Source organism: Lygodium microphyllum, chromosome 5 (genome assembly GCF_053477565.2).
Source record: "Lygodium microphyllum isolate KBCC chromosome 5, Lygodium_microphyllum_v1.1.10, whole genome shotgun sequence".
In the NCBI taxonomy this organism is placed as follows: domain Eukaryota; kingdom Viridiplantae; phylum Streptophyta; class Polypodiopsida; order Schizaeales; family Lygodiaceae; genus Lygodium; species Lygodium microphyllum.
This window is the reverse complement of record NC_141139.1, coordinates 1,433,055-1,446,199: the sequence shown is the minus strand read 5'-3', so window position 1 is coordinate 1,446,199 and position 13,145 is coordinate 1,433,055. Positions and strand designations below refer to the sequence as shown.

Sequence of the window (13,145 nt, the reverse complement as noted above, 5' to 3'; positions counted from 1 at the left end):
AGCTTGGGCAAACATAAGCATGGTGGACCTTACCCTGGCTTGCACTCCTTTGATGTCTACTTGGAAGTTATTTGTTATGTGATTTGGATTGTGGATATTAACAACATCCTCATCATTGTGGAAAAAGGTGGCTTATGTTACTTGAATAGGTGTGTGAAACTCATGTTGATATCAAGCCTCAACTTGGATAGAAAATGAGCATGCTAACACATTGTACGTGCATCATTATTTTTTAATAAGTGCAATAGAGAGGATACAATGCCATGGAGTATAATTGTGAGCATACCAAATCATCACATTTATGTTTGATTGTCAATGGTGTTTGAAGTACTATCACAATAAACTTTTTGGCTTTTAGGTATTGAAATCTATTGCTAGCTTTGTTTCACATGCAAGGACCTATTATAGATGCTATCTGTGCAGTAGGAACAATGAGTGCATCTAGTCAAGTATGCTATCCTCATTATCAATGGCATGGCACAATATATTTGCAACTGGCTCAAGGTTTGGCAAGAATAACACACACATTCATGCATTTTCAATAGACAAAGGCCAAATTAAACTCTCTAATGTCTACCCATCATGCTATCAAGATGTGGCAATGCAAGAACCTTCTTACATGCAAGTCCTTAGAACAACTTCATCAAAGAAGTCTTGGAGAATGCCATACTATATTCATCAATTCAAGGCTTATCACTTTTATATTGATTCATTTATCTACATCATTATAGTTCACCATCAAAATGAAACACATCTCTCTACTACAAAAAGATACGATTGACATGAGCATCTCACCATGTAAACCTTGCTATGGTAGATGTGCGAAAATCCTTGCCAATGAGGTGAGGATGTTCACACATCTACCATCCCCATGCAGGGGAATTCCAAAGAACCTAACTTTAACTCCTTCCAACCAAAACATCGAGAGAATCTAGGTGGAGAGGAGACGGCTTACCAAGCTCCTCGAAGGAAAAGGACTAATCAAGTTTCTACCTTAGCTTCTAATCTCGTGACAAAAATTTTGTGAAGTGCTACCGATGTAGAAGAATAGAAGAACATCGCTACGAATTTGAATTAAGAGCGGATTTGGGGGGGCTATGGCGAAGAAGTCCGCGACGGAACTCGAGGCCTTTCGTCGCTTGTATCCTGCGGAGTTCTTGGATCACTTCCTTAACGATTCAGTCCGTCCCGACGGTCGTCCTCTTGGTCGAGCTCGAGCCACCTCTCTCACATTGGGTTCTCTCTCTCTCTCTCTCTCTCTCTCTCTCTCTCTCTCTCTGTGGATATGCCTGTGCAACAGTTAAATGAGACCAGCATCTACGAAAAACATTCTTACGAAGCCTGTGAGAACATATATCTGACTCCAAAACAGACGATTGGTCACGAAAATCTTGTTTTGAGAACCTGTACAAAAACCTACAGGCCAGTCTGGGTATCTGTACAAAATCTGTGAAAAAACCTATACGTCAAGGGTCTTTTGATCTGCACGTATTTAAACTGGCACGAGATTATTAGTCTTAAAGCCTCGGTTCCAAGTCTTTTGTTTAGAGGAAGGTGGGGTGTGTGTTTTGAAATTTTACATTTCCTTCGACTCTAAACCTTGGCTTTCTGCAAATATTGAAGTTGGGGTTCTCTATTTGTGAACAGGTCCTTTATCAACAGCAGATGGCTCTGCCATGGTCAAATTGGGAAATACGGTGAGTTAATTATGCACAAACCTTAGAACAAATCTCTTTTGAGAACCAAAGAGTTTTGCGGTCGCTAAATTTGTAGTATTTGTTGCATCAATAACCTCCTTTATCAGACCATGCTCGCAGGAATCAAGTTGGAAGTCATGCCCTCTCCAGCAGATTCTCCAAACGAGGGCCGCATAGGTTGATTTGTGTAATGTCATGTAGTTTTTATTTCAAGAACAACAGATGTAATAATGGACTTTGATTTTTGTCATCCCAACATTTTAGTCATGGACTTCCAAATGCCACCAGTGTGCTCTCCCTTAGTCCGTCCTGGCAGGCCATTTGAAGAAGCTCCAGTGATCACAGAGCAAATTACAAATGCACTTTCAAGGTTTGTAGTTTTTTGGCCCATCACCAAGTTGATACTTATTTATGCAGTTCTACTATTTGCTTGAGTTGCATTTCTACTTTTTCTGAAGTTGAAAGGATGGTCAGAGTCTTCCTTTTATTGTGATATGGGTAGATGAAAAGATGTTAGCTTGGAGTCTAAATGAACTTGTTCAGGCATTTATAATGTGTATCTTTTTTGTTTGGGAAAGAATATTAGTTGATTTGCAGCTTGGAATTTTTTTGTGTGGTTGTTTGATGCTTTGCCTGAGAAAGTGTGCCCAATTCGTTATCTCTTCATGGTACATATATGATGTAACCTACATGAACATGTAGAACAAGGTGAAAACAAGCATGTATAAAACTCATTACCCAATTGTGGAACCAAGGGTTAGTGAAGATTAAACTTACAAGAGCAAGAGTGCTATAAGCAAAAAAGAAGTTGACATTGATAGAAATGACCTTGGCAACTTATGGTAATGATGGTTGAAGGGTAGCAATGATGATGCTAGGGACTAACAACATGCCATTGCTATAGATTGGCTGCACCTTAATGATGTAGTGTGTCATATAGCAATTGGCTCATAGGTGGTTTTGTTGGTCTTGGTTTGAACTAGTAGCTTGATTGACGAGGTTTGGCCTAGCTAGCAAAAGGAGGTGCTTTTCTTAAGAGAGAGGGTTTGCCTTCAACTTCAATGGACTTACTCAACAACCCACTTGTGTTCAACCTTCCTCCACTCCATTCTAGTATGGGGTTTGTTCCCTTGGTGACATGCAACCTTTTTACGTTTTTTTCCTTTGCATTTGTTGTCAAAATGGGTTTCTATAGTGTGCACTCAAAGTATTCTCTTTAGTGCAAGATTTCTTGTGCAACCCTCACCCCTAGTTCTTAAATCCTATCTTCTAAACTTAAACCAATAACACCTTTGCTTAGAAATGAAGCTCATTTGTTACTCATGGATATCTTATTTTGTGCTCATCATAAGAGGTATTGTGGGCATTTGGGCTTGAAAAGTATGCAGACCAGCATTTAATGTCTTAGCTCTATCCCATCATGGAGGGAAGAACACAATCTTCTTCACTAGATTGTTCATTCACAAAACCTTGTGGGAGTGCAATGATGCAGAATTAAATGCACAGATTGATCATGAATGCAATCAATAGAAGGGCGCCTATAGATAGATGAAAAGGAGGGGGGAGAAAAATAGCAGTTGGCCAATAAGCTGGTCCTATTGTTGCAGTTGCTAGACTTGCCATGTGGCAGCTCTATTGTACTAGCTGATTGCACAAGGTAGTTTGACTATTGTCTGTGCAGTTTGCCTAACTTGCATGCTGCCCTATGCTATCTTCTCCTACTTGCTGCCCTGACCGCATTGTTTGGGATTGTTCGCTTGCTTGGATATGGCTAGAACCTAGTTCCATTGCCATGTTGGCCTAACTATCTAGGAGGTGACTGCCAACACCCCCGCTTGATTTTCAATTTTGACCTTTATCTTCTAGTGTATACTTTGACAGTTCATTGCCCAGAGGATTATTTTGCTTCCCTTAGCTCTTTTCCTCGTCATCTACAACTTTGCTTGGAGGACAATGTTTCTCTCCCTTTGGAATACAAGTCTCTTCTGGGTGACGCCACTTGATTAGCCAGGACAATGCAATTATCTCTGAGCTCCACTCCATTGTATCGGCATGATTCATGTAGCATGATTTAATGTTCATTATTTTTCATTCTTCTTCTATGTTTCTTAACATGGTATTGTAGCATATCATTTTCTCTTGATATGGTATTAGACTAGAGGTGCTTAGAGAGTTAAAGATCCTCTTTGTCAGCAAAGGCGAAGAAAGGTTGTGACATCGACAACACTTTTAGATTCAAAATTGTTTCCATTGCATTATTTGGGAGATACCATTTATCTTCTTCTCCCTCCCTCCTGCCCTCCCTTTATAGGTTTGCCACACTGGTGCTATGGCTTTTGTAGAGATGGAACCATGGACCATTGGGTGTTGCTGTAGCAAGTCTTGTCACTCCACTTCGAATTATTGTCATTGACCTTTGTTGTTCGCCCTATTGAAGCACATTATCTATCCTCTGGCACCTCTTGTGCCATCTCGTCGTCTTGGGTGGTAGAGTTTGTTCTGCATTGACTATTAGAGTTTTATGATCAAGGCAATAAAATGCATACAACATGCACTAAGCGCTCCTGTGTAGGAGGCTCTAAGATCTCATGAGGTAGTAAGCCCTCCCAATGCAATGAGCTATGGAGGTCTTGTCCACCTAATTTCAGGCCCAATGGCTTCCAAAGCTTGTAGCTTCACATCGTACTACATCAAGGGATAGAGGATATTGGATATAGTCTTTTTGGCAGTTAGCTCTGTTGAGAGAGAGAGAGATTGTTCCATAGTCACAAGTGACGGCCATTTTTTGGACTTGAGGATTGTTGGCCTAGGTGTGGAGCAATTGTGCGATTAATTAATAGAAAATGAATGAGAATGAAAGAATTAATTGATGCACAATAATACTCGATCATGAATGAGAGATTGTGTATTAATGAGTGAGAGAGAGTACAACACTCGAGTTGATCACATTGAATAATGCCACACTTTTGTGCTAATGAGACACATTGTATTTTTATGATAAAATGAAACCCTAACGGCTTAATCGTCATAGAAAACCCTAAAATAAACCCTAACTCTAGAGTCACTTAGTGTCTAGGACACTAGGGGCAATAATTCATTTAATGATAGCTTAAAAATTCATCCGCCCATTTCATGGAGGAAATGTTGTAGGCCATCTCATGGGCTATATGCGTTGATGCCCTTTGATCCATGATTCGGGCTCCCTAGGCATTTAAATTGTCATTAAACGTACTTGTTGCTCCTAATGTCCTAGGCACTAAGGGACACCAGAATTAGGGTTTCCTATGACGGTTAAGCCGTTAGGGTTCCATTTGACACAAGGGTTAGGGTTTATTTTAGGGTTTTCTATGACGGTAAGCTAACATTTTCGGTTTAGGGTTTCCTATGACGGTTAAGCCATTAGGGGTTTCATTTTATTATGAAAAGGTCGCCTTAACTGTCATAGGAAACCCTAAAATAAAACCTAACCCTAGTGTCACTTAGTGTCTAGGAACTGTTGTAGGCTATTAGGGTTTCATTTTATTATGAAAAGACACTTTGTGTCTCAAAAGTGTCTTTTCATGATAGAATGAAACCCTAGCGGCTTAATTGTCATAGGAAAACCCTAACCCTATTGTCACTTAGTAGCTAGGACACTAGGGGCAACAACTATGTTTAATGACAATTTAAATGCCTAGGGAGCCGGGATCATGGATCAAAGGGCATCGACACATAGCCCATGAGATAGCCTACAAACTCCCCTCCATTAAATGGGTGGATGAATTTGTGCTACCATGATCTCATATTTCTTTTTATCTTCTAGGATTCAGCCATTTTTCTCAAATTAGTATGCCCATTTCACAGAGGGGGTTTTGTAGGCCATCTCATGGGCAACATGTTGATGCCCTTTGATTCATGATTCGGGCTCCCTATGCATTTAAAGTGTCATTAAACACAGTTGTTTCCCCACTTCTAGGGAGATGGCCTACAAGGATTGGAGGGAAGGTAGCTTGTTTCCGTCCCATGTCCAATTGCATGTGACTATATAGTTACAAGTGATTGATATTCCTTCCCATCCCTCGTTCCTTGGCCCGGTCCCATTTTGCATCACTTGTTACTATGGATCATTGTTCGATTCCTTTGGCTTCACAACTTGCTCCACCAAGAGGCAAAGGTTGTTGGCTACATGTGGCTCCATAGGCATTGCACATTTTTCCTCCTCCCTGATATGGCTCCACGAACTCTGCCATTGATGAGGGCATCAAGGAGATTATTTGTGATACCCCTCCCTCCCATCTCTCTTCTATCCAGAATAGGGAGGCCAACTTTGGGAGCTTTCTGGTCTATTGTTAGCCTACCATCTTGCGAGTCAGTCATCTTGTGGTTGTGAGCTTTGTTAGAGTTTGACGTAGACATTGGAGCTCTAATTGTTCTAGGGCATTTTGTTAGCCCACATTTCTTTTTCAGCGAGTGTTGGTATGTTCATATTGTGTAATGGGTTTTCCAGCTGTTTTCATGGGTAGCAAGCCTAGGACATCAGTGATTTGTCTCAGGTTGGCCATAGTTTATGCCATGTCAGCATGTTCGTCAGCCATTATGGTTGGTCAGCCAGCTTTAGTAGGCCAACTGCATTTATTGCTCCCCCTTACAGCTGGTCAGCTAGTTTCAGCCATTTATGGCTATATATAGCTGCCTCGAGCTTTGGGGCTGATCATGTTCTTCTATTTGCTGCAGGTTGCACACTTTGTCTCCATCTCTAGTGCTGCTATCATCTCCAACCTGATCGTGTGCACTCAGTGATGCTTTGGGCTATGTGGAGGGACTGATCAGTCCACCATTGTATTTAGCTTTCTTTCGAGATTCAGTGCAGATTTCTCTTCTGCTCTTGTTGTCTTATATGACAAGTGGTGTTGCCATTGAGGATTGGCCTTGTTGGTCCAAATTAGGAGGTGGTCCAAGAAGCGAAACTACCATATTGGGGTGCCAATTGTGATAGAAGAGTCACCACCTTGTCCTTCAAGGAGAATGTCTTTCCAACATTTTGGATCTCCATTTGTAGTTGAGATAGAAATGAGAGAGTGAACTGTAGACAATGTATAAACTGAAAATGGAGTGTACTTGTTGCTGAACTGAAAGTGATAGAATGAAAGTATAACTTAGGTCTAAGGTAGACCTAACCCTGAACTCTAACTAGAGCTAACCAACTCTAGTACTAACTCTAAATGTAGTGACACAACTAGTTATGTTGGTTGTGTCCACATTGCAAACCAAAAAACTAAAACATTGGGCATTGCCCATAGAATTGACACATTCTAACAACCCTTGGTAGTGCCAATGTGTTGGAACTACAAGAAGGTCAATCACCAAAGGGTAGCAAATTCAAGGACTTTGGAAAAGCCTCAAACTTCTCATGAGGTAGTGGTTTGGTGAAAATGTTGGCAACATTTTCTTGTTTTGGAACATACATCAAACTGAGCTCTCTTGCATAGCATCTCTCTTTGATGTAATGGTGCGGGCATGAAACACAAGATTATGTACCATTGCAATAACACTTTGATTGTGAGAAAGAATGGGTGTAGATTCTAGAACCCTTCAATGAAAATTTGTAGATTAGCCAACAATCTACGTAGCCAAACACATTCCATTGTTCCTATGAAGGTTGCCCTGTACTTGGCTTGACAAGGCGAGGTAGCCTTTGTAGGTTGTCTCTTAGCCACGAAATGCCTGAGTGGCCCATAAAGAAACAATGTCCACTATTAATGTACATTGCAAATATCTGAAGATTTGCTTAATAGCTTGCCTATGTACTGTATGTGGGCTATGCATAAACCTGCTTACTTGGGATATTGCAAACTGTATGTCAGGATGCGTGTTGCAAAGGTAGATAAGACAACGAATAGCATGGTGGTAAATTGCAACATCAAACATCTCTTCACCATCATATATGGACAACTTTAGCCCTAGCTCCATAGGAGTGCACATTGTCAAAAGATGATGAACCATCGAGACAGTAGGGTTTGCGGGGAGGAACAAGGAGTGAACTCAGCAAACATGGAGAAGAGAAGAGGAGAGAAGAAACTCTGATGAATGGAATGATGAAGTTCCGAATCATGGAGTGAATGTGATACAAGGGACCAAGGGTGCCGTAGCACAAGGAAGATGATGAAGGCAGCCACGAACCACGAACCGCAATGTCCTCCTGAAGGGGTGTGAGGGTAGTGGAGAGGCTGGAGAGGAGGTGTCGGACTGAATGAATCAGCCGTGAGGAATGAATGAGAGAGTGGCCTATAAATAGGCACAATCAGTCTAGGATGGCGCCCCTTTTTGGGGCTGCAAACCCTAAACGTGAAACGCAGAAATGCAAAAACGCAAACTGCGAGTGAAGGGTTTCTCAACACCCCCTCTTAGGCCCAAAAAGGGGAACAAGAGAAGAGCGAGGAGAGAGAAATACTAAAAACGCAGGCAGGACAGCTTGCAGGAGAGAGAAAGACTAAAAACGTAGGCAGCAGGTGAGAGAAAGACTAAAAACGCAGGTAGAACAGCCTGCAGGAGAGAGAAAGACAAAAAACGCAGGAAAAAACCAGCAGCAGCAGTCAATATGCTGAAATCAGCTCCAAACAGTGTGTGATAGGTTGGAAACAAGTGTCAGACTGTTGTAGACAGCAATGGCCAGCTTGGACCTGCGATGTCCTTTGCGTTTGGGGTGTGGGCAGCAAGCTGAAATACCTGAAATCTGCAAAAACGAGATTGTTTTCTGAATGGAGAGTGATCAGCAACAGTCGTTCGGCTGTAAACAGTTGCAAACTGCAGGTGGAAGGCTGAAAACAAGTGCCAGACTGTAGATAACAGCAAGGGACAGCTAAGACTGCGATGTCCTCTGCGAAAGGGGTGTGGGCAGCAAGCTGAAAACAACTGAAACCTGCAAAAGTGAGATTTTGATGTAGCGGAAGAAGAAGAGAAGTGGATGCCGAACCCACCACTGGTCTTTGCCTTCACTAGAGTGGAGGATCTTTGCCGTTGTTTGAGCAGATCCAACTCTGATACCATGTCAAAAGGTGACAAATCAGTGAGACAGTAGGGTTTGCAGGGAGGAACACGGAGTGAACTCAGTAAACATGGAGAAGAGAAGAGAAGAGAGAATAAACTCTGATGAATGGAACGATGAAGTTCCGAATCATGAAGTGAATGTGATACAAGGGACCAAGGGTGCCGTAGCACAAGGAAGATGATGAAGATAGCCACGAACCATGAACTGCAATGTCCTCCTGAAGGGGTGTGAGGGTAGTGGAGAGGCTGGAGAGAAGAGGTGACGGACTGAATGAATCAGCCGTGAGGAATGAATGAGAGAGTGGCCTATAAATAGGAACAATCAGTCTAGGATGGGGCTTCTTTTTGGGGCTGCAAACCCTAAACACAAACCCTAAACGCAAAACGTAGAACCGCAAAAACTCATACTGCGGGTGAAGGGTTTCTCAACACACATAGGATTGCAATTTTACATATTAAACATATGTAAAAGCTTATCCACATATAGCAATTGTGACACGATGATGGCATGCTGATTTTGGGTGAATTCGATCCCCAAATAGTAGTATAAGCAGCTCATATTTGACATAGCAAAAGCATGTTTCAATTCATCCTTGGAATCTACAATTTTGTGCTCTTTTGGTTGGGTGAGTAGCATATCATCTATATATAGAATGATTACTAGCAAGTCCTCCCCTTCGTTCTTAATGTAGAAAGTGGGAGCAATTGGACTATTTGTAAAGCCAATGCTGGCCAAATAAGCATCAATCATAGAGTACCATGCACAAGGAGCTTGTTTTAAACCATAAAGAGCTTTACACAATTTGTAAAGCATGGAATCTTTTCCTTTTTCCACGAACCTTGAAGATTCTAAGTCATGACACATAAACATCCTAATGTAGGTCACCATTCAAGAATGCTGTCATGATGTCCAACTGATATACTTTCCAACCATAATTTGCAGCCTTAGCAATGACATACCTAGCTGTACTCATATGGGATGTAGGAGCAAATGTCTCCTCATAATCTATGCCTTTCTTCTATGCATACCCTTTTTCTACCAAATGTGCTTTGTACCTATCCATAGTACCATCAGCCTTGCACTTAAGTTTGAAAACCCATTTGGTACCAATGGCTTTCGTGCTAGGTGGCAACTCAACAAGATCTCAAGTATTGTTGGTGGCAATATAATCCAACTCTTCTTGCATTTGCAACAAGTAGATTTTGCACCATAAAACTCCACAAGGGGTAGTTGGTGCCATCCAACTTATCCTCTTGAGTGAGGACTCAAAAAATGTTGGTGTGATCTTTGGTGTCTTGATTTGGCATTGATGCAAATAAATGCACAAATTCAGCAGCCAAATACTTCTAGGTTGAGGACCAAAATCCTAACATGGGATCTTAATACAAGTACAAAACTGTCAAACTCCTCGAAAAGCGTCCCCATATTGCACAAATTGGTACCCGATTTGCAATTTACAGCAATTCAGTGCTGTAGAGGTGTACTTTCCTTGAAATGCATGCCAAGTACAAATTTCAGCAACTTAATGCTGGAAACTCCCAAATTTCATTGCAATTTCACAAAATTTTACAAATTTCTCAGCCAAATTTGACACAAGCAGCAAGATAATGCTGCTGCAGCACCTGTTTCCTGTCTTCGGATGCGTGTCAAGCGAAAGCCCCAAATTTCTCCAAAGAAATTTCAAGAAATTGAAGAAATTTTAAAATTTATAGCCTAAAATTTTATGAAATGTTTCATTGGGATGTGTGCAGATAGTAACCGGCAACTTTGATGCACCTCAGGATGTTTACCAGCCCCAAAAATCAGAAAAGCCCCAAAATTCTTGCACCAATGTGGAAGAAATTGCACAATGTTGGGAATTTCAAGGGAGATTTTGCACACAGGAGCGCCAAACAGGCAATTGCCCCAAATTTTAGGTGTCTTCACCACCTTGGGAAGCATGCCGATGACCTTTGGAGTGTTGATGGTTGTTGGAAGGCTGGGAGGCGCTGTTCAGGACAGTGGCGGCACTGGTTGCAGTGGCAAGCGGTGGCTAAGTGCTGTGCGGTACTGGCTGAAGTGGCAGGCTGCGGCTGAGTGCTGGGTGGCGACTGGCGGCAATGGCAGCAGCAACAGCTGGAGGAGCAGCAAGAGAAGCCACTGCAGAAGCAGTGGACAGAGCTGGGCAGTTAGGAGGCATCTTCAGGGTGGTGGCTGCTGGGCTGATTGGTGGAGGCAGCAGTTGAAGCTGGAGCAGCGCACAGGGTAGGATTGGGTTGTGGCAGCAGGGTGGCAGCTACTGGTGGTGCTGTGGCAGCTCCTCCTCCTTTTGTGTCAGCTTCAATGGCAGCTTCAAGCTGGCTGAGTTCAGCAGCTTGTTCTTCTTCCTTCATGGAGTCGCCGGCGGTGAGGTGGCTCGAGGCCATGATAGGATCTCGCATGGCTTTGATACCAAGTGTGGAAAACAGCCTGCTATGGAGGGGAGAGAAATAAAAGAGTGAACAGTAGTCTGTGTGAGCTGAAAATGGAGTGTACTTGCTGAACTGCAAAGTGATAGAATGAACATACAACTTAGGTCTGAGGTAGACCTAATCCCTAACTCAACTGGAGTCAACTAACTCTAGTATTACCTCTAAATGTAGTGACACAACTTAGTACCTAAACATTAATTGGAATTGACAGTGTTATATGCCTAAATGCTACATGAAGAATTAATCTCAAATTATCATGAAACTCTCAAGGATCGCCCCAAAAAGATTTATTTTTTTTACAAAAGAGCATTTTATGACATTTACGTAGTAGAACAAAAAGCTAAAAAGCTCCTATAAAAGTCAATCATGGTCCATGCCCTTTATCACCCAGTACCAGCTTTCTTACTCCATCACTATCATTTCTTTTGTCTTGCAGCTGTCATCGGGACATGATTTACCTTTGGCTCTTTGGGCATTGCGTGAGTTGTGGAGGCTTCTAGACACGGGCAGGTACATCCATTACTTGACATTGTTAGCAGTCACCTCCTGGATGGGCAGGGCAGGTGGGGCAGGCAGGCAGAGCAGTGCGGGCAGGTTCCAGCCCCATCCGGGCAGCACAGGCAGGGCGGTGGACAGGACCCAGCGCAGGGCAGTAGGCAGGTCGGGCAGACCTCACAGGCAGCAGTCGGACCAGCCTGCTGGCCAAGTGCCATTTTTCTCTCCCCTCGTTTTTGCCTATTCATAGACACACTGCTGCTGGTCACAATCTATCACAGTTTTGTGGTTTTTGTACCGACGGTGTGAGGTCTCTGGTTGATCGCATACGTGCACAGCCTGTTGTACATTTCTGCCCTCAATTTATTCACTGTTCAGCATTCATCTTCTCAGCGTTCTCTCTCTCTCTCTCTCTACCCACCAATCTTGACCGGGTGGAGCTAGTTATCAATGTATCATTCTCATATTTAGCCACACAGCCAGACATGTACTACTTCATCCTCTTGTTGTATCCCTACATGGGCATTGTCTTGTCTTGTACACCAACTTAGCTTCTTTGCACAATATATCATTGATTATCTTTTAGTACATCACACCTTGAGGCTTGATGTCTAGTGACCATCATCATTGTACATGGTTTTGTCTCATTGGCTGATTTTGGCCTCGAAAGATGTTAATATTTCTTTATTTCTTTCTCTTGTTTCTTCTTTGCACAATATATCATTGATTATCTTTTAGTACATCACACCTTGATGTCTAGTGACCATCATAATTGTACATGGTTTTGTCTCATTAGCTGATTTTGGCCTCAAAAGATGTTAATATTTCTTTATTTCTTTCTCTTGTTTTTCCATGTTTAGCAATCACGATCAAACCATGCATACGATTTGGCATTGCTGCACTCTAACATGGTGTCAAAGCAGCATTAGGGGCTTGCGAATGGAGACTTATTTGCTGTTTGTGTGCACCAAACACTCCTAAATCTAGCTGACCTGATATTTGGGCCTCAAATATGCCTGACCAGCATTTAACACTAGTAAAAATGCTAGATGGGCATAGAAAAATCCTGACAAATGTGGACAATGTTCGGCAGGAGAGATAGATTGATATATGTAAAAATTGCTTTGGAAATGCACACAAAATCCCAACTGGAGGAGAAAATGCATTGAAAGGCAATAAACAGGCTGCTCTAGAATGAGCTACCTTCTTTGTCAAAACAAGTGACAAATAGATCAGAGCTCCTAAAGTCCTCGTTTGACTCAGATTGAGGCTCACAGGCAAGAGATGACAGGCATGATTGCTAACACTCCCTCTTAGATCTTGGATTTGGTGGAAGGCCAAGGTAGAAACGAATCTTGGGGTGTTTGGAATCCCCCTCTAAAACACTTAGGGCTAGGAAATCCATAGCCGCATTATCGAGATCGTTCCTCTTTGAAAGGGATGGGGGTACTGAGGGACCAAAGCAGAGGGTGGGGA

At 42.3% G+C, this 13,145-nt stretch overlaps 1 protein-coding gene across 2 annotated transcripts in view; it reads left to right on the top strand.

Annotated features, from left to right (window-relative positions):
* Window positions 1-954: 954 nt before the first annotated feature.
* Window positions 955-13,145, top strand: part of LOC148035436 (3'-5'-exoribonuclease family protein) — a 33,261-nt gene continuing 21,070 nt past the window's right edge. Inside the window, exons 1-4 of one of the 2 annotated variants that reach the window (XM_087677393.1) lie at window positions 955-1,236; window positions 1,648-1,697; window positions 1,805-1,874; window positions 1,986-2,067. In XM_087677393.1, coding sequence (XP_087533519.1) covers window positions 1,098-1,236; window positions 1,648-1,697; window positions 1,805-1,874; window positions 1,986-2,067 — 341 coding nt within the window. In that variant the 5' untranslated portion in view covers window positions 955-1,097. Of the gene's footprint in view, window positions 1,237-1,647; window positions 1,698-1,804; window positions 1,875-1,961; window positions 2,068-13,145 lie in introns of both variants that reach the window. The other variant, XM_087677392.1, reaches the window with a different exon arrangement.